General features: G+C 35.9%; 1 protein-coding gene across 9 annotated transcripts in view; it reads left to right on the top strand.

The window, feature by feature from the left end:
- The window catches only part of NAV3 (neuron navigator 3), an 850,089-nt gene that overhangs the window by 682,271 nt on the left and 145,367 nt on the right, over positions 1 to 22,451 (top strand). For all 9 annotated transcript variants that reach the window (XM_074402523.1, XM_074402524.1, XM_074402522.1 and 6 more), the window contains 3 exons: positions 2,895 to 3,003; positions 3,714 to 4,097; positions 12,711 to 12,830. In XM_074402523.1, the coding sequence (XP_074258624.1) occupies positions 2,895 to 3,003; positions 3,714 to 4,097; positions 12,711 to 12,830 (613 nt within the window). The remainder of the gene's footprint in view (positions 1 to 2,894; positions 3,004 to 3,713; positions 4,098 to 12,710; positions 12,831 to 22,451) is intronic.

Below are 22,451 nucleotides of genomic sequence, written 5' to 3'. Positions count from 1 at the left end.
CTTCCACCTACAATCCAAGATGACTATAACTGTATGAAATCTCTCATACTGTATCTTGGGTTTAATGCTTCTACAATTTTGTTCCTTTCACTACCCATTTTGACCCAGTTTGAATAAATTTCTTCTTTGCCTGTCTTTTCCTTGACTGTAATAAATATTTTTCCCACTGTGTAAGGTTTTCTCTACAAAACTCTTCTTTTTCTTCAATGTTCTATCAGATTACTTGGAAGTGAAAGGTAGACTTCTTTATAGCCATTTCATAAATACCCTCTATTATATGTATGAGAAGTATGGGAAGAATTTCCAGGAAGAATATGATCAGTCTCAAGAATTATTAACAGTTCTGAGTTCTAAAAGGATAACATTAATCTATAGGATTAGTGATTACATAAATTTAATTAGTGTAGAAAAAGTTTTTGTCGTGTGCATGAGATCCCAACATGTGTTTTTTTATTCTTTAAAAATATTTACTTCAGGAAAGTTTCTTAGTAGTTTATGTTTGAAATAATGATGTTATACATTTTAATTGTTTAAATAATTTGTAAATTCAAAGGAAGAAATTAACAGGCTGGCAGCACAATGGTGGCTATTTTGGCAACCACCCAGAGTGAGGAATAATGAACAAAGGAGTAATGTTTGGCTGAAAAAGATAATAAAGGAATTGGCAGTTGTCTGCCGTGGTAAAGACAATGTAAATTCGTTCATTTGATTTCAGACCCACTGGAAGCATGGGGTGAAAGTTCAAAGGAGACAAATTATTGCTAATCCCCCGTAAATGTTTCACATTTTGACCTGCTACTGGAAGGAGTCATCTCTTACTGCTGATGTGGAGGCCTTTCCAATGTGGGCGTTTTCAGGCAGAGGCAGATGGCCTTGTCTCATGTGAGACAGATGAATGCTATGGCTAAAAGCTAAGGCAAGACAATTTCTGAAATCCCCACCAACTGTATGATTGTGATGATAAGTGTTAATGGGACACATTTGTTATAGATTTGTAAAAATCTGGCCTGAATATTAAGGAAGTAAATTAACAGGTTAAACAGTTAGCTGTATTCTTAAAACAGATTATAGATACGCATCTTGGCTTCTCTGACATTTTTCATAGTGTAATTTAATATACCATTTTTTGCTTTTCTTTTCCTTTGCTTTCTTTTTCTTCCTTCCTCTTTTCATTCCATTCTCTTCCCAATCATCCCCTTCCGACTTCCTTTTTCTCTATCTCATCTCCTTCCCTGTGCTTCTCTTAATCTATCCACTCCCTACTTCCTTTTTTTTATTTTTTAATGAAAATGCCCATCACTAGACATCCTGTTCAGTCCAAATTGAACAGAATAAAATTTCTGCTTCCACTACTCTCTTATCACATTCTTCCTATTTTCTAGACTCATTCGCTTCAGAAGACCACTGGCTTGGGAAGTATTGTATGACTGTAAACAAAATGACTTAAGGTCACTTCTGCTAGGAGTTGATAGGTGCTAATTCTATCAGGCCAGCGTTAGTCCTACTTGCAGAACTAGTTGTTTCATGCTCATTAGATACAAATGTTTTGGGTTTCGATGCCTAGGGCTTTACTTGAACTCTAGTATCATTGGTAGAACTATAGAAATTGGAGAAGTAATTAAAAATAAAACCATCTAATGTTGTTGGTCTTTGTCCATGAGTCTAATAAAAGACCTCAAAAGCTATTGCTTCCATAAGAAAAGGCCTCGGCAAGGCATGGTGGCTCACAAAAATACCAGAACTTTGGGAGGCTGAGGCGGGCGGATCACTTGAGGTCTGGAGTTTGAGACCAGCCTCACCCACGTGGTGAAACCCCATCTCTACTAAAAATATAAAAATTAGCTGGACTTGGTGGCAAGCACCTAATAACCAGCTACTTGGAAGGCTAAGGCAGGGGACTCACTTGAACCCCAGAGGTGCAGTGATCCAAGACACTCCAGCCTGGGCAACAAAGTGAGACTCTGTCTCACAAAAAAACCAAAAGTAAACAAAACAAAACCAGAGAAGACCTCTAGTTTATTCCCCAGAGTCCGAATGTGTACCTTCTACATAAGGCAAGTTTACCTCGAGTATTCTGAGTACACCTGGAAACACCTTGAAATAATTAGGATCTTAATAATCATAGATTTTTTTAAATTATACTTTAAGTTCTAAGATACATGTGCAGAATGTGTAGATTGGTTACACAGGTATACATGTGCCAAGGTGGTTTGCTGCACCCATCAACCTGTCATCTACATTAGGTATTTCTCCTAATGCTATCTCTCCCATGCCCCCAATGCCCCAACAGGCCCTGGTATGTGATGTTCCCCTCCCTATGTCCATTTGTTCTCATGGTTCAACTCACACTTACAAGTGAGAGCATGTGGTATTTGGCTTTCTGTTCCTGTGTTAGTTCACTGAGAATGATGGTTTCCAGCTTCATCCATATCCCTGCAAATGACATGAACTCATTCTTTTTATGGCTGCATAGTATTCCATGGTATATATATATACTACATTTTTTTATCCAGTCTATCATTGATGGGCATTTTGGTTGGTTCCAGGTCTTTCCTATTGTGAACAGTGCCACAGTAAACATACGTGTGCATGGGTCTTTATAGTAGAATGATTTATAATCCTTTGGGTATATACCTGGTAGTGGGATTGTTGGGTCAAATGATATTTCTGGTTCTAAATCCTTGAGGAATCACCACATTGTCTTCCACAATGGTTGACCTAATTTACACTCCCACCAACAGTGTAAAAGAGTTCCTATTTCTCCACATCCTCTCCAGCATCAATTGTTTTCTGACTTTTTAATGACCATGATTCTAACTGGCATGAGATGATACCTCATCATTTTGAGGATAGTAAATGTCATGAATAGCAGATTTATCATGTTGCTTTCCTAGGTGAAGACCCTGAAACAAGAAGAATGAGAACAGTTAAAAACATAGCAGATTTGAGGCAGAATTTAGAAGAGACTATGTCCAGCCTTCGTGGGACTCAGATAAGCCACAGGTTTTTTTCAATTCCATATATCTTTAAGCCAATAAAGAAAAAATAATTATGAACAAACATTTAACTTTTCTTTTAATGACAGAGATGGGATTTCAGTTTCCCCTTACTATTTTCTCTCTCTTTTTTACATAAAAGTTGGTAATTATTCTTAAACTGAAAATTCACACCATATACCTATTTAGCTCTTATCTCTAGCTCTATCTACTATCTATGTCTTTTTCAATATAATCTCCGGTTCAATGGAATTAGTTACTGCAACTACCACCATCACTGTTAAGTGGGTTTTTAATGCCTGCCCTAGAAAATAGTGGCACAAATTGCACTTGAAATGAATCTGGGCAAGGTAGTAGGGACACATTCAAACATAATTGCAGTTAACTTCCAGAATAGGTCTCAGAAGGTTACCCTGTGTAAAGGATTTGTTGAAAATGTAAAACAATATGTCATTTTACCCAAGATGTACTGATGGCCTTTCTTTTGAAGACAAACAAACAAACAAACAAACAAAGAGCTGTAAATGAATGTCTTTTCCACATTTTGACCTCTACAGACGTGATTAGAATCTCAAAATGAACATATAATTTAGCTTTCAGGAAGATGACATGTTTCTAAAAGACAATCCTCAACTCCAGACTTTTCTGTCTTCATGCATTCTAAGTTATGATCCTAAGTGAACCAGAGTATAGTTATTTATCCATTTTATTTGGCAGCACCCTGGAGACAACATTTGATAGCACTGTGACAACAGAAGTGAATGGAAGGACCATACCCAACTTGACAAGTCGACCCACTCCCATGACCTGGAGGTTGGGCCAGGCATGTCCACGACTTCAGGCAGGAGATGCTCCCTCCCTGGGAGCTGGCTATCCTCGCAGTGGTACCAGTAGATTCATCCACACAGACCCCTCGAGATTCATGTATACCACGCCTCTCCGTCGAGCTGCTGTCTCTCGGCTGGGAAACATGTCACAGATGGACATGACTGAGAAAGCAAGCAGTGACATGGACATGTCTTCTGAAGTCGATGTGGGTGGATATATGAGTGACGGTGATATCCTTGGGAAAAGTCTCAGGACTGATGACATCAACAGTGGGTAAGTGGCCCTGTTCTCCATCAGCATTGTGTGAAGAGGGGAGGCAGTCTACTAGCATGCATTCACTATAAATAAATGTGTAAGTTCGCTCAGAAAGTCAGAAGAAAATATGAGATATCCGAGGTTATTCAGGGTGTTGAAGGGCCCTTCCTCTGCTCATTCATGGAGAGTAAAGAATCCAGAATTTCTGTAAATTCAAGGCACTAAGGTTTTCTGTTGTTGAGAGAAACACATGTGGTCTCTGTTTTTCAGAGTGATTTTCACATGCTTCTTAAGTAACAGATTTTGTAGTCAAGGACGTGGGAAGGAGACAGGAGGAGTTTTGCTGATCTGCTTGAATTTTTTTTTTTTTTTAGCTTGTCAGAAGCTGCCTGTAACTGCTTTAAGGAAAACATATTTTCTTGCTGTGTTCAATTATGCACCCCTAGTTTAACTTGAAGGAAAAATCACTTTGGAGTTGAAAGTTTCAGTCTATTCATTTTCTTTTGGTGGTATCACATTTTAATAAATCTCAGACCTTGTTTTTCTTCTGTGTTCTATTTCATTCTAAAACATGTTGTGATTGTAAAACGCTTAGAGTATATTAACAATTTGGGATATTTGGCTTAATCAGAGAATAGGCCCAAAGGGAGGCAATAGGATATTCTATTAATTGCCATTTTGAGCATTTCATGTTATGTACTATGCTCTTGTTAAGTGCTTTGAAGATATTGTTTTATTTTACCTTCTTACCACCAGCAATGCTTATAAGGTAGATGTTTTTATACATGTTCTTTGGATAAGGAAACTGAGTCTCATTGGCCCCAGCCAGGGCCTAACACTAAGGAAATGCAAGACCTGCATTAGAACTCAGCTATGTCTGACTTCAAAACATAGGCTCAGTAATATGTGGAAAAGCTTCCCAATTAACTTTGTCTATAAACTTTATGTGAATCTGGACTTTGACCTACTCTTTATGTGAATCTGGATTTTATGCATCTAAGAGGGCCCATGTAGGAGATCATTCTTGTAGGTAAGTGACTCTTCCTGATTTCATTCATGAAAAGCTTATGTTTGAATGGTGACGCCACCTAAAAAAGAGCACAAAATTGCTTTTGAGTAGATTCACAGCTTTGCTCTGATGTCTTGATACCTACCAGTCCATTCCTGGTACCCACCCTACCTGAATTTCTAAAAATGTAGAATTATAGTGACCAATTATGATAAATTGGGATAGGTGGTTGTTCAGTTGCCACTGGATTCAGAGTGCCTCGTTTGAATCTCTTCAATTTGCTATGTGTGGACCCCTTGGGGACCTAACATATCCAAATTATTTTTTTGTCATCTAGAATAAGGACAAAATTGTACCATCTTCATGAAGTTGTTAGGAATGAAGACAATTATCCACAAATTTTAGTTTGCATAAAGCTTCGCATGATATGAGCACTCAATAAATTGATCATCCTCCTCTGTACCATCACTATTATTAATATTGCATTTATTATCATTAAAAGCAATATCAATGTTTGGTTGCTGTTAGTTATAATTATCATTTTTGTATGTATTTAACATAGCCTAGGAGGCAATGCCCCGTTCAGAGAACATGGTGGCAAAACAGGAGTGTCTAAGATACACTCTTTTCCCCATCTCTCTCTTCTTTCTTCTCCATTCTTTCCACTCTATCTCCTCCTCTCATTTCTTTATCCGTCTTCTTAAATGTGGACTCATGTGTGAATTCAATTTTATACTCACTATTCAAATATATTTGGATGGCTAATTACATATATAAATATACACATAAAGATATATATACACAGGCCGGGCGTGGTGACTCACACCTGTAATCCCAGCACTTTGGGTAGCCAAGGCAGGCGGATCACCTGAGATCAGGAGTTTGAGACCAGCCTGACCAACATGGTGAAACCCCTCTCTACTAAAAAAGTTAGCCGGCTGTGGTGATGTGTGTCTGTAATCCCAGGTACTGGGGAGGCAGGAGAATCACTTGAAATGCAGGAGGCGAAGGTTGCAGTGAGCTGAGATTGCACCACTACATCACCCCAGCATGGGTGACAGAGTAAGACTGTTTCTCAAAAAACAAAGAAACAAACAACAGCAAAAAAAAAAGTGTGTGTGTGTGTGTGTGTGTGTGTATTTATACATCTATGCAGTCAATATCATTATTCATGGTAGTTATGTTCTATCAGGTCACCACAAACACTGTGTTAGTGAATACTAAACTATTGCTTCTAGGAGAAATATAGGTTTTGGTTCCTGTAAGCTTTTAGCCACAATATTTTTGTCAACTGATCAATACATAACTTACTATATGTGTGTCTCTCTTTAAAGATAACTTATTTAATATGTACTGTCGATTCATTCACATGGCACTCACAGCCAACAGCACTCTCACTCAGGCCTCGATGAAGCTTATCTAATGCCTATTTTCTCTGTGAGACACATTGAAGACTTCTTGCAGTTAGTAACCTAAGATGGCACTTCAGCACCAAGTTTGAGGGCCATTTTAAACAGCACAATTCTCAGCATAAAAGCACACACACAAAAAATGTGAAAAATGTGACACTAAATAGACCATAGAAGAACCTTTGTTGTGGTATTAGAGCTGATATAAGAAGGCAGAGGATCACTTCATTTAGCCTTAGCTGGAAACCTCTGAGGCTCATTTTTTTTCACTGTTCTGTTCATGTCTGTGAATGGTGGTGAAAGTGTTATGAGTTTAGATTTTGCAGCTACATATAAATTTTAGCAAGTAGGCAAATTCACGAATATAGAATTTGTGAATAATGATGATTGACTATATATACTTACACTCATGTAGAATGTTTATCTTGAGAGTGACAGCATATCTTGGGATAAGTTTGAATAAGAAATCAAGGGACATCTACAAAGCAATATGTTGGGAATTTCAAAAGGAAGGGGATAAAAATTGAGCTAAGCGTTCAGAATGAGGGGAAAGGACTAAACTCTCACATGAAATAGAAAAGAAGAGAATAAGAAAAAAATGTTTTAGTTTTATTCCTGATTTAAAAGCTATAGACAAAGGAAATATATTTAAATATATCTATATATATATATATGCACATATATCTATATCTATATCTATATATATGTATATATATATAAATCAGAAATGTAGATGGTATACATTATTCAGTAAGCTGGCATAAAGTGTGATTTTCAGAATCAGAGGAACACTGGATTAGATGATACTGATGACCATTCTCTTAACTGAGAGTCATGGAATGTGAGTATTCAAAGATAATATTTGAGAGATAGGCACTAATTTGACAGACCTTAACATCATTATGCTGAGAAGTTTAAACTACACTATAAACTATGTAAAATCCTATCTCTTAGAAGTTGCAAAATAGTCACAGAACATAGCATGAGGATGGTGATGGCTTTTGAAAGGCTGCTTTATGGGAAATATGCAACATGAATTCATGGGAAAAACCCTGGGGTTCGATTTCAGGAACTATTGCAAGAATTCAGGCTCAGGCTCATCAAAGCAGAGATCTGGTAGTGGCATTTGTAGCGATAAAGTGAAGAAAATAATGGATGTGGGGAGCACTGCAAAGGAAAAATTTATAGAACCAGAGATGGACTACCCATGAGGGCATAAAGGAGAAAAAGAATGTAGATAACTACATTGTAGGCACAGGAGATGAAAAATTATACCATCAGAAAAAAATCTGCAGAGAGAGTGGGGATTTTTAATGAGAAAGCAGAGAGAGGAGATGATGAATGTAGAGTTAGAGATGTGGAGTTGGAGATGGTGGGATATGAAGATTGCTTGGCCAGGATAGATCTCTGTTGTATCTCATCTCAATGAAAAAGAGTGGGAATTGTGGGAGGCATTAGGACTCCTGGGAAAATAATATGGAAAGAAGAGGGATCATAAGCTGAGTTATATATATGTGTATATGTCTATTAAAAATATTTATTGAGTTCACCCTATGTGTCAAGCAACATTCCAGACACTGTGCATTTATTAGTGAATAATACAGACACAGTACCTGCCCACATGTGATTCACATGATGATATTTTCATAGTTTTGTAGCTGTGCAGTTATTCAATAAATTAATTATAATATTCACACATACATATGCATATACCTCCACAGAAATACTCTTAGATAAGTAGTTGTTTTAAATGTTTTTTAACAACTGAGTTGTGCACATAATAATATATGTTACAGGCATACTGTACTCAAGAGCATTTTGTATTTTTCAAGATGCTAGCATTGTAACCGAGCGAGTTACAGAGAAAGCACCACACTCTGAGATGAATCAGGAATCCTTTATTGCCGGCAACTGAGAGACGGCTAATGCTCAAAATTCTCTTGGCCGCGAGGAAGGGGCTTGATTCCTTTTTATACCTTGCTTAAGATAGGGGAGGGGGAGTCTGGCTGAAGTGGAATTTTTACAGAAGCTGAACAAGCAGGTTAAGGGAAGTGAGTGCAGGCCTGGGTATTTCCATACAATCACCAAAAAGGGGGGTTGTCACAATAGTAGGAGGGCTGGCCGAGCAGGATGCTGTTACATCAGTTACAGGTACTGAGAACAGCATGACCCAAACCTCAAGGGTTCAAGGCTCTGAGTACAGCGTGACCCAGTAATGCACCTGAGGGGGCCATGGCAGGGAGGGAGAAGCTAAGATGGAGCTTATCAGGCTTAGAGCTAAGATGCAATCAGTTAGGCTAGCACAAGTTAGGCTAGCACACTGGCTATATTAGTTAACATTAATTTCTAAAACAGAAATCTCAAAATCTCAGTAACCTAACACAAAGAAGCCAATTTACTCTTCACATAAAACCCTCACTGGTGTTTCTGATCTTCACTTGGGGAATGCACTCCATGTGGTCTCTCAGAGAATAAAGATGGATGGTAATTCTGTTGTTACTCAATCAGATTTCCAGTGTTACCATGGGCATTGATATTCAACAGGCAAATGGCAAAAGAGAAGAAGAACTAGGCTGTGAGACTGTTTTGTATGGATTGGGCCTGGAATTCATGCATTCCTACATTCCTTTGTCTAAAACAGCTACATGACCCCAATATGACTGTAAAAGTGCCCAGGTTATATGGTTCAACTGTGTGCCCAGGAGAAGAGGGAAATTGGCTTGATGACATCTGGCTAGTACCTGCTGTACTCACTAATTTAAAAAAAAATGCTGTTATATCCTTTGTCCTTATTTGTTTCTGCTTCATTTCAAACCTGATTGAGATTTCTTGTTTCCTCTATTTTTGTTGCCTAACATCTTTCAAAGAAGTCTTGAATAGTCTCACAAATGAGTCCCCTTAAATATGCATTGATGGTCCATATGTCTTATGTTGACCAAGTAGAAATACCCCAAATCCTACATGAAAACTTCCCCTAGTGTTGTTTACCTGTTTACTCACGTGCATTTGTTTTTTCTAATGTTAGAGCACAGGATACTGAAATTTGTCATGACTCAGTTCTCTTACCTGTGTGGAAGATGGTAATACCGGTCAGCAGGTGATGGGGCTGGTCTTAACTCAAGGGTGATTGTGTGAGGATACCCAGGATTTGCTGGACTTACTGTTTGATCATCAGCCTATGCAGTGTGCCCTTGTCAGCTTAGGTAGGAGGCAGCCCCATATCCCCAATATCTCAGCTTAGAATTAAAACATGAGAAGACAAGAGGGATGAAGATATCCCAGGAAAAGTTTAATTTGATGGTGTTTTCTTTAATTAAGAAAAGGGGGCTTAGAAGTATTTATGCTGACTGGGTGTGGCAACTCATGCCTCTAATCCCAGAACTTTGGGAGGCTTAAGCAGGTGGATCGCCTGAGGTCAGGAATTCGAGACCAGCATGGCCAACATGGCAAAATCCCGTCTCTAATAAAAATACAAAAATTAATTGGAAGTGGTGGTGCACACCAGTATTCCAGCTACTTGGGAAGCTGAGGCAGGAGAATCGCTTGAACCTGGGAAGCAAAGGTTGCAGTGAGCTGAGATCTTGCTACTGCACTCCAGCGTGGGTAACAGAGTGAGACTTCATCTCAATAAAAAAAGAAATGTTATGTTACAACTCATGAAAAAGTTGAATCGTAAACTTAACTTTCTTTTCAAAATGTTTAAAAATATGTTTTACAGATTAAAGGAACAGAAGGCTCAATAATGTAGTAATGAATTTAGGATTTTCTCAAGTAACCACAAAGAATGTCATGCAGTCATTTAAATGGGAATAAAGTTTCATTTTTCCCATGTACTCTAGGTATAACTCAGAAAGTTAGTTAATCAGCATTCTGAGAATTCAAAATTCCTTGAAGCATGCAAAGGCTTATCTCTTTCTCCTCCTTTTTAAAATTACTTTAAACCCTGGGGATATGAATCTGTCAGTAATTAGGAATTAGTCAGAAAAAGGCCTCTTATTCATAATGAACCTCTACGAAAAGTCTCTATGAAGTAAAAAAAAAAAAAAAAACATTCTGGAAAATTGACTAAAAGTTACATATTTTAATTGGGTGAAAATTGAAGTTTTCTTCAGGTGTCACAGTAATAAATAGTCAGACCAAGAATATAACCTAAATTTATACTTTAAGTCACATGACCAAACACAAACTAATAATTCTGTTGAGTAAAAATTAAAATAAGGCAAAGGAGTGAGGGTAGATATACTGTAATCCTGTTTCTGCTTTGATTCTCCCTCAGTTCTCCTTTAGTAGACTTCGTGATGACTGAAGTATGCCTAACAGTGTGTGAAAGATCAGGGTTACTCGAGCTGTGTTAAAAAGATCCATCTTTAGCACCAGACATTCCTAATCTTAATGCTCCCTCTAATTTCATATTCAAGATATGAGGTATTTTAGTGACTATAGAAATGCCAATGCATAAAATAGCTTGTATTTTTAAAGATAGTGTTTATATAGCACTTACAATGTGCTAGACAATGCTCTATGCATGTTATATGTATATTAACTCATTGATAGCTCACCATCACTGCAAGAAGTGAGCATATCATTACTGTCTCCATTTTACAGATGAAGCACTTTAAACATACCTTGTTTAAGTGACTTACCTGAGCCCACACAGCTTGTAAGTAGCAGCGCTGTAGCTGAACCCAAGCAGTCTGGCTCCAGTCTACACTCAACCACTCAACCATCCTTACACGCTGACCTTAGGAAACTATCTGCATGTCTACATGTAAGGACTTCTCCAAGGTGCCTGATTTTTTTCCCAAACAACCGTTTAAAAAGGTTCACAGCAATCATTCTTTATCAGCATGCTTTTTTTTTTTTTTAAACTAGCACATTTAATCTAAGGGGCATTTTTTAATGCTCTCTGTGCTGCTCTAAAGGAAGATACTGAACTGGAATTCCTTTAAGGGAGTGGTGAGGATCACTTTAGATTCTCTGTGTGTGCATGTAATTACAAAATAGCTAATTGTGACAGACAGCAGCTGATATGAGATGTTAAATATAAAAATGAAGATGACTGTACTAGTGTGTTAAATATATATATATATATATATGGGAAGAAGGCTGTATTAATGTGTTCTCACCCTGCTAATAAAGACATACTTGAGGCTGGGTAATTTATAAAGGAAAGAGCTTTAATTGACTCACAGTTCCACATGGCTAGGGAAGCCTCACAATCACAGTGGAAGAGCAAGGGACGTCTTACATGGCATGTGCCAGGCAAGAGAGCTTGTACAGAGGAGCTCCCGTTTATAAAACCATCGGATCTTGTGAGGCTTATTCACCACCGTGAGAACAGTATGGGGAAAACTGCCCCCATTATTCAGTTGTCTCTACTTGGTTCCACCCTTGACATATGGGGATTATTACAATTCAGGGTGAGATTTGGGTGGGGATACAGCTAATTACAACAGTGTTGTGACAGCAGCTGATATGAGATATTAAATATAAAACGGTAGAACTCTAGGAAGATGACAGATATAGTGGAAGCATAGGTTTTGATCCATTACTCCTATGAACTCTTTAAAACAGTATTTTAAAAATGAAATTTTCTTTCTATTAATTTGCTAAGAGCTATATTATCTGCAAGTCTATTCATAATATTGATAACAAAAGAGAAAAACGGGTTCTATGATAGGCTAGTTACTTGTCGCAGTCAAGAATATTGATTTCCGCCGGGCACAGTGGCTCAAGCCTGTAATCCCAGCACTTTGGGAGGCCGAGGAGGGTGGATCACGAGGTCAAGAGATCGAGACCATCCTGGTCAGCATGGTGAAACCCCGTCTCTACTAAAAATACAAAAAATTAGCTGGGCATGGTGGCGCGTGCCTGTAATCCCAGCTACTCAGGAGGCTGAGGCAGGAGAATTGCCTGAACCCAGGAGGCGGAGGTTGCGGTGAGCCGAGATCGTGCCATTGCACTCCAGCCTGGGTAACAAGAGCGAAACTCCGTCTCAAGAAAAAAAAAAAAAAAAAAAAAGAATATTTATTTCCTAATAAACTTGAAAAAATTTTTTAATTCTTCCTGGTGAGTAGGATGTTTATGCAGAAAAAAAATGATAATAGAATATATTTGAGTTATCATTGAAAATTGTGATCACTGTTTGTTTATTAAGTTAAATTGTACAGTTGAGTTTAATTTTCTGTGGATTAATTAGGCATTTCTTTTCAGGTACATGACAGATGGAGGACTTAACCTATACACTAGAAGTCTGAACCGAATACCAGACACAGCAACTTCCCGAGATATCATCCAGAGAGGAGTTCATGATGTGACAGTGGATGCAGACAGGTAATGCCATCAGTACATATGATGGGGAGGAGGGCATGAAGCAGTTTCATAACTAAGACCATAAGAGAAAACTCCTGTTAAACAGTATAAACCTAAGGACTTTTTATTTTGAGAAATAATTATTTAGGGATATTTTTAAAACTAGGATGATTTTCTTTACAAGAACCTTTTAGCTCTGTAATACTGAAAATAAGTGTGTGGCTGTGAGATTTTTTAAAAAATTTCAGGTTACATAGTTGCAAATTTTAGTATCTGTAAAAGCAAAATTATAAACATATAAACATTTTTCTTATTAGAAAGAAACTCTGGTTAATAAATTTCATTCAATTCAGATATTTTCAGATTTACCTGGGCGCTAATTATATAAAGATTAAAACATATTTCAAATCATCTAGTATAATAAGCTTGATGCTTTTTTTTGAAGGTGTTGTAAACATAGAAGCACTCTTACTTTAGGCTTATTTTTGCTTCTTTGTTGCCTCAGATTTTTTAAAGTTTTGTGTGTGCGTTTATGTGTATGTGTTATGAACTAATTATTTTGCTAGAAAATGCTCTGCTAATTTTGTCAGAATCATCACTGCTTAAGAACATTGCTTTGGTGAGATAATGTTGTAATATATGCCTGGACCTGATTTTGCTTCCTCTTCACTCAGAATTTTGATTTTGTTGAGCGGGAAGGGATTGCATATTTCCAGAATTTTTATATCTAAACACCTAGAGTAGTTATTGAATTCAGCATTTATAAGAAAGACAAAAGGTTAAGAAGCAATATACTCACATTCTGAAATAGGAACTGTGTACAATTCATTGTGTATTTTTGCACAGCCAACCACAAAGGCTTGACACCCAGTAAATTCTAATATTAGTCTTCGGTTTCTCCTTATCTACAGGCTGTTGATATCCTAATTCTTAATGGTTAGAACAGCTCCCACCCTGTATGATCCTACTTTCCTAGCCTGTATACTCATGTGTGTGTATGTGAAGCATCTTCCCCCATAATGTAAGTCCATGAGTGCAGAATTTTTGTCATATTCTTTATGTGTTGAGTTTTAACAAATGTTTGTGGAGTGAATGAACAAATTAATGAATATAGGCTTGAACAAATTAATGATTAATTTTATGAACAATTAACGAACAAATTAATGATTAATTAGGCTATATAGTCACACAGGCTGGCAATCACATCTAATTAACTAGAGAGGCAAATGAGGCCCAGAAAGAACCAAGGTACTACAAGGATATTATGAAAGAGAAAAATGAGTTATGTGAAAAATAGGAAACAGTGATAAGAGGGAAAGAATCCCAAATTGTGGACCACATTTTGAAACTAATGACCTATTATTCTATTATTGTTAGCTGAAAGTGGAAAACGTTATGGGAGGGAAGATCTGCTAGTGTTTGGTAAAGGAGGTTATGATGGCAGAACCAAAAAATGAACACAAGGTGACTTCCATTTGCAGACAGTGCAATAATCAACTCTCCTTGCTCCATCAGGGGCCCCAGTCTGGGCTCTGGCTGAGGAACTCAGAACAACATAAAGACCTAGATATGTATCTAATAAATTCAGACTGTGAAAACAGTGCCTCTTAAAGTATGGTACGTGAACCACCAGCAGCAGCAGCAGCAACAGCAGGAGCAGCAGCAGCAGCCATTGAAACTTGGAGAGAGAGACAGATTCTCTCCGTCTTGGATGGAGAGACAGATTCTCAGCTCCATCCAAGTCTTACTGAATTAGGATATATGAAGGTAAAGCCTGGCAATCTGAGTTTTAACCAGCCCTCCCGTTGATTCTTACATACATTAAAGTTCAAGCATCACTGTATTAAATTGAACAAATAGATGCCGGGCCTACAAACACGTGAACAGCTAGCATAAATATTTAAACATTAAAAATGACATTTCAAAGTTCTTATTTACTTTATTACCTGTGTTCTCTCAAGAGAATGAGAATATTGAAATGTTAGAATACACTGATGGCACTAATTTTTAAATTACATCAAATAGTGACTTCTTATACCTGAAATAAATTGGTTCAGTTTGGTAGATGCAATTTTTGAGGATTATATAAATGGTTTTTTAAAGAATTATATAATTTTAGAAATATGAAAACCCCTTAAGCTTCTTGTGTAAATTAAACTGCAATAAGGTCATAGTATAAATCCTCCTACTAGCAGAGAAGGAAGGCTTTTTTTTTTTTTTTTTAATTACAGATAAGTCTGAATGTCTTTTAAAAATCTTGTATTCAGGAAGTGACTTGGGATATATGTCATTTTAAAATGCATGGCCTTAAATGTTGTAGTTTTGTGACTCTTTCAGTTAATTTAAAATATCTCCTTCTATGGAATATTATTTCACAAAATTTTCTAAAATTTATTACCATTTCAAATAGAATAGCAAGAACAGATATAAGGTATTACCTTTTGGTTCATGTTTACCTAAGAAAAAGAAAATTACTTTTTCTTTCTGAGATCATATAAAAGTATGTTTTCTGTCTGTTTGCCTTAACCTTTTAATCCCTTTAAATTTAACTTCGTAGGAATTAGAAGACAATTGCAGAAAATGTCAATTGGGGAAATTTTATTCTGCTAAAAACTATATCCATACAACATAGTAAATCACATTTTAAAGACCAAAAAGACTTTCATATTATTTCTTTCTGATCATTTTCAAAACATATGTTCTATCTGCTCCTGCAGCATGTTGATTTTGTTATGCAGTCACATAATTACATGTTTACATGTCTATTTCACTCATAGAACATGAAACACTTAAAGGTAGAATAATATCTAATTCATCTTTTTATCACCAGTAACTAGGATACTATAGGAACTCAATAATAATGTTAGATAAATTGTGGAAATAACCACATCATAACATATAGAAATGTGAGTTTAAAAAGAAAACAATTATACATATCAAAAAAAATGTATACCATTTTTTGAAAAACCTTTCAGATGTCATATAGTTTGGACTTTTCTAGTGTTTCTTGTACCATGAGACAATAGTAGATACTCTAAGTCAAAAATCAGCTTTCTGGGGTTATATACATTTGATAAAAATTGAATATCATATCTGTTCTTAGAGAGTCATGATGGATATTAACATATCAAAGATACAGAGAAGTCCTGAGGTTCAAAGTAAAATCTGCTTAATTTTATTTAATTCAGTGCTCCATGAGTGTTTTTGTCACTGATTCCCTCACCTTTTTCTCCTTTGATAACAATTAACTTATTTCTAAAACATTTTAAGAAATGCTGATTTAGTTAAATGCCTTCACTTGGCGAATATAATAACAGAAACTCAGAAAAATTGATTTACCCAGGATCACGTAGCTAATAGTACAAGGATTCAAGTCTTTTACTTCCTATTCTGTGGTTCCCAGATACTTTTGTCAAAGGTATTTTAAATAATATGTAACAGTGATTGATTCATTATAGTAAATGGTTAAATGATAAGGCTTGCAATAGTGCACTAATAAGAAAGCTTAAAAGCAGTTTTTTCTAAAAGCTGCGTAAGTGCAAAAGCAAAGAGGCTTAGCACAATGGCAACCAGCCAGCTAGCTAGGGTAGCAATGGACTTGAATTGTTTGTATTGTTACAGTAATGGCTGTAGCTTTCCCCTTTGATCAACTTCTGGTTAAAATGTGATGGACAATAGAGTACAACTGAATTCCTCTTACCAGCACGTTAAAAATGGCCCCAAAAGAAGTAGGAGGATTTTCAGCAGCTATCTGTAGTATATTTTAAATATTTTATTGCTTAAAGATACTGCAGTTCATTTACTTTCCATATCAATCCAACATCAACTCCATTTCTTTATTTACTTGACTAAAAAAAGATTACAGAATGGGTATAATCCTTGTGGATTTGTTGGAGACTCTCCAGCGACTTCACAGATACATTTATAGCAGACAGTTAAATATGTGGATTTTATACATTGTGTTAGGCTATGTTCAAATAGTACATTTGGGGGGACTGGAGGATGATGGTGGTTTTGATCTTTACTCCTATTATTGTTCTTACTGTAGCTTCTCTGCTAACAATCACAAATATTTGATTAAAAAATATATGATTACTTCCTAAGTGCCCATCATCATAATAGCACATTAGGTAAAAATAAAACAAAACAATACAGGTGAAAGTTCCTGAGTTTAATGGTAAGAGAGAGTAATATAAGCAAAGGCCACTCATAATGGATCTCTATACAAAGTGCCTTAGAAGCACGAAAAAGAAAGTTACTCCTACCTGAGAGTGTAAACGTAAGACTTCAAAAAGTGGTAGCACTTAAGCAGGGGCTTAAAGAAAGCATATAACTTTTTGACATCCAGCCTGGGAGAAATCAGAAGGAATGTGGGGAGTGAGAGCAAAAGGCATAGCAGAGTTTGGTTTGAGGAACCTGTAATGGGATTCTGAAGTGCACTGGGAATGTGGACAAGGAGACCAGGGACAAAGGACGTGGGGACCATACCGGAATATTTGGACTATAGGTGATAAGGAGCTATTTTACTAAGTTCAATTAGTTTTATTTCATTTCATAGCAAGAGCACATGGTATAAAGATTGTATTTTAAAAGGAACTCTCTCAGAACAATGTAAGAATATCGAAGAGGGATGAGATAAAGACAGGTAGAGTGCTTCGAAAGTGACTAAAATTAACTAGATGAGAACTAACTAAAGAATGGTAGTGGGGAAGGGGGCTGGGGACACCATCTATTTCTAGAAGAACTTGGGTGTGTGTGATACTCCTTGGCGGTCATAACTAAATACCACAGACTGGGTGGCTTAAATAATAGACATTTAGTTTTTCACAGTTCTGGAGGCTAGAAGTTCATGATCAAGGTGTCAGCAAATGTGTTTTTTGATGAGAACTTTTCCTGGCTTGCAGAGAGTGGTTTTCATGCTGTGTCCTCACATGGCCTTTACTCTGTGCTCCTGGAGAAATCTATCTATCATCTATCTATGTATCTATGTATCTATGTATCTATCTATCTATCTATCTATCTATCTATCTATCTATCTATCATCTATCTATCATCTATCTATCTATCTATCTATCTATCTATCTATCTAATCTATCTACAGAGAGGTTTCTGGTGTCTCTCTTATAAGGACAGCAGTGCTATTAGATTAGGATTCCACCCTATGAATTAGTTTAACCTGAATTACCTCTGTAAAAATCTGGTTTCAAAATACAGTCCCATTGCAGGTTAATCCTTCATATAAATTTGGGGGTGGAGACACAATTCAATTCATAACCCTGTGCAACTCCCAGGGGATTATATCCTTGGGAATATAAGGACAGGCACTATATATGTGCTGGATTAAAGTATGAGTATGTATAATCTAGAACTTGTATGCAATTATATACTAAATTATCTTGTATACAAGTGCTAGATTTTATATATATATATATATATATATATATATATATGCATATTTATATTGTAAATCACTCCCTTTAGAAATGCATAAGTAGGGAAAAGAGAGCCAAGATTTGCCAAACCATTTGGTTTTTTTTCAAGTAAAGCCAAGAGTCTTATGGGGTTTCCCAATTTTTAAATATTAGAACTTCCCTAACAAGTACATAAGATCAATAAATACAGTTAAAGACAAAAAAACTTTCTTTAGTGGCAGAAAATCCAGAAATTCACAGATATATTTATATAAAGCAGGAGACAGTGAAGATTGCACTCATGGCCTTGTAACTGTCCTAGTTCCTTGAAGTTTCTCACAGAGATAGAGCTGCTGATGATACCACCTGTGCAGAGTGAAAATGCCACCAGGCATGAGAAGCCTGCCCAGCAGGTGAGTTAACCGTAGCAAAACTCTCTGAGCTCTTTTTGGAGATTTTAATGCAAGACAGAATGAATCTAAGGTCAGCTTCCCAGCCATAGCTTCACTCAGTGGATCTGGCCTCCTGCCTGCCTGAGGCCTATTATGGCAGTAATGAATTAAATTTAGTTTAAACCACTCTGTGACTTTGCACTGTGCAAACTAGGAACATATTTGTATCTCAGATGCAGAGTAAGAAAACAAGCCCTGAGAATGAATTCTTAGCATTGAAAAAGTGAATAAAGGAAGAACAACCATTGAAGAGACAGAGAAGTCAGCTTTAACACAAAGATCAAGGGACAACTAGGGCTAACTGGTATTTTTTGAAACAGAGAGAAAAGGAAATATGCAATAATGTCCAATTCCTTGGGTAAGTGGTTTTTGACAACTTGTTTCTTATGACTGACTTTATCAAAGTTAGTATCAATGAAATACTGAAGGAGCATTCTAGGATATAAAAAGTTGAAGAAGTTAGGAGTTTGAAACAGTGAAAGGAGACCTGGAGGAAAGTTGCAGTGAAGATAAAAAGAGAGATCAGATAAAAGTCGACACAAAGGACAACATGAAGATTATTGCCGATTTGCTCTGTTTTTGGGGGGTAGGGGAGAAAGGAATTTGATCTGGTACAGAGAGTGAATTCCTAGACAAAATAAGATGATAAATCTTAAGGAAGATAGAAGAATCTGGAAAAAAAATTCTAGGTCTGCTATAGGCAACATTTATCTCTTTTCCAAAATTCATATGTTAAAACCTAATCCCCCTTGTGATGATATTTGGAGGTAAGGTCTTTGGGAAGTGATTAGGTCACAAGATTAGAGCTCTCATGAATGCTGTTAGTGCCCTTAGAAAAGAAGCCACCGTCAAGGACTCCTTAGCCTCTTCTGCATGTGAGGTTACAGCAAAAAGTCAGCTGTCTATGAGCCAGTAATTAGGCCCTCTTCAGACACAAATCTGCTGGCACCTTGATAAAGGCTTCTGAAAACATTTCCTTGAAGTCCATGAGCATGTTTAATGAAAGGAAGGGAATCAAAGAGGTTTGATTAGAGGGTTTTTGCCACAAAAATAAATGAATTAATAATAAATTTCACATTTTAAAGGTAGAGATTTACTGGGTGGTTGAACAAATTGCAAGCTATAACCTGGGTTACTGAAGTAGAATGATCATAGAAGTCAAAATTAGGTTACATAGATGATTCATACAGGTAGCTATTCAGTCAATATGATGGCAAAATGTGCTTCAAAGGAGAGAAAGGCAAAGCTCCAGATAATATATTACATTGAATGCTAAAAAAGTTCCACGACTTGTAGTAACAAAGATGCCTTTACCAGCTATATTTTGGGTTGTCTGTCACATTGTTATCTAAACTATATTTCTAAATATAGAGATTACTAATTTTAATTATAATCAATATCTTAATATTTTACTTCATTTTCTGTATAATCATGCTCTTTTGAAAGTATAAAAGCATAATACATCATAGAAAATATTTTTGTATTGTACCACTACCTGATGGATTGGTTTGGTTTGTGTAACTATAATCCAGAGGCTGAAATCACAACTGATGACAGAGTTTCCAAAAGGTATTAACGATTGTCATGATTTTATATGACTTTGAGGTTGCCATTGTAACTCATCATATATTGAAGGAAGCCTAAGTTCAAATCTAAATACATAGTTAACACTAAATATCTAGGTCTGCAATTGTTAGCAATGTGCAAAAAATTACATTGCATGTCAAAGGGCATCATGCCAGTTCTTATAAAATCATGGGGACATCAGTTATAAGTATGGGAGACCTTTATTATTTCTAAGCCTTTTCCAACTAGGAAAAGTAAAGGCAACAGAGATTTTTCCTAAGCCACAAAGCAAATATCTCAGGGTTCAGAGTCATGATGCTTGTCACTAGTTTGTGTAAACTAATAACTTATTTTATCCACGTTGATTTGTTCCAAAATAATCACAGAATCAGTATATTCCCATGTCTTAACTATTTCCTTCATTAGCTTACTGGCTTTCCGTAGTAATTAAAAGCAAACACAATAAAGATTAGCAGGCTGAGATGGAAAGAGAAAAAGTAAATATAATTACTTCATTTTATAATCAGATGGCCTGTCTTTTCTGTACACATTTCTTTAAGTAGGGAGAAACCAATGCAAAACATTAGGGAAGTGGAAAAAGTGTTATTGATGCCCAATCAAATTATCTTTGCCATTCTGATCATAATTGCAAGAATATGAACTGGTTCTGGACTTCTCTCCAAATCTTAAAATTAACTGTGCCCATTGTGAATAACCTCAGAGGCTTCCAGTATTTTTTTATAATGCCCCTCAGAGAATTAATTAATACCATACCCACATATTGAGAACCTACTCTCTGCCAATCACTGTGCTCAATCCTGGGCTTTTACTCAAGGGTCTTATATTAGAAGGGCATTAGAGTAGGGATTGTTAAACCCCAATTGCCATTGAAATTCCAAAGATGCTTCAACAATACAGCAAGTTGTAGATTATAGCTGTAAATGCTATTTTTTAGTAAGACTCACCTTGACATTAAAGTTGATCAAATTTGAACTTTACCTTTATGGAATTATTCTCCCAATACAAGAGATGGTTCCCAGGACTCTTATTTATGTATTATTTTTATCTTATCTGTATATAATAGAATTTACTAATGAATCTTGTGAGGATGGTAAAAATACTGAGGAAAACAAGATGAGGAATAGGAGGAGGAAAAGGAGACGGAGGAGGAGGAAGAGTAGTCAAGTTTGTTATAATAAAAATAGCTATAATAGATATCAGTATTGAGGGCCTAGTATGTGTATCTAACATACCATATTACTTAAATACATTATTTTACTTTATCTTTAGGTTTTATTACTACCATTGAGGCAAATAAAACTTAGATCAAGTAACTTGCCATAGGCACTTTGTTAATAAATAATAATTACAGAATTTAAATTCAGATCCTATGTTTTGAGTGTTATTCATAAAATTATTAATTTAGATAAAGGTTTTTATTATGCCTGGATGAAATTTGTTGACTTAGTAAATTATTTAACATTTTCAATTTTGGCCTAAAGACAGTTTATTTTAATATAGCTTCAAAAAAGTTGATACATTAATTCAGTGTGTAATGGTATCTATTTCTATGGCAGATAGTCAATAGATCTGAAAACACAGATAACAGAACAATCATTTCACATGAGTGAGAGCGTCTAAAAAGCTAGTTCAGTTGCTAATATCAATAAAGCAATTTAGCAGTGTTCTGTTCTTTATATATATATATATATATATATACACACACACACACATATATAAATAATTATATATACATATATAATTATATATGTTATATATAATGCATGTAATTATATGTAATACATATATTTTACACATAATATGTGTTATATATAAATCTGTCATTATCTTGAGATCTAATTCTTATTGAAATATCTATTTTTAATAGCCTCAAGGAAATAGTAGAAAAACGGAAAGGTTAAAAATATATTTGGCTTATAAAATGAAAAATACTAAAATAGCACTTATATAAGAGAAAAGGGATTTGGTCCTTTTATATTACATGGTTAACTTTTCATAATGAGAGGTGTTCTAGCTAATTAAATTGTTAATTTGATTTAAGAAATTACATCTGTACATGAAACACTTGGTTATTTCCCCTTCAAGAACTAGGCATGAATTTTTTTTTAAATATGCTAAACTAATGGGTTCAGACTTTCAACTTGGGATCATTAAATTGAGGGCTTTTGGCTGACAGTTGATAAGTACTTCTA

Source organism: Saimiri boliviensis, chromosome 7 (assembly GCF_048565385.1).
Source record: "Saimiri boliviensis isolate mSaiBol1 chromosome 7, mSaiBol1.pri, whole genome shotgun sequence".
NCBI classification, from domain to species: Eukaryota; Metazoa; Chordata; class Mammalia; order Primates; family Cebidae; genus Saimiri; species Saimiri boliviensis.
Note: the sequence above shows the minus strand (reverse complement) of the source record. Positions and strands in the feature narration are given on the sequence as shown.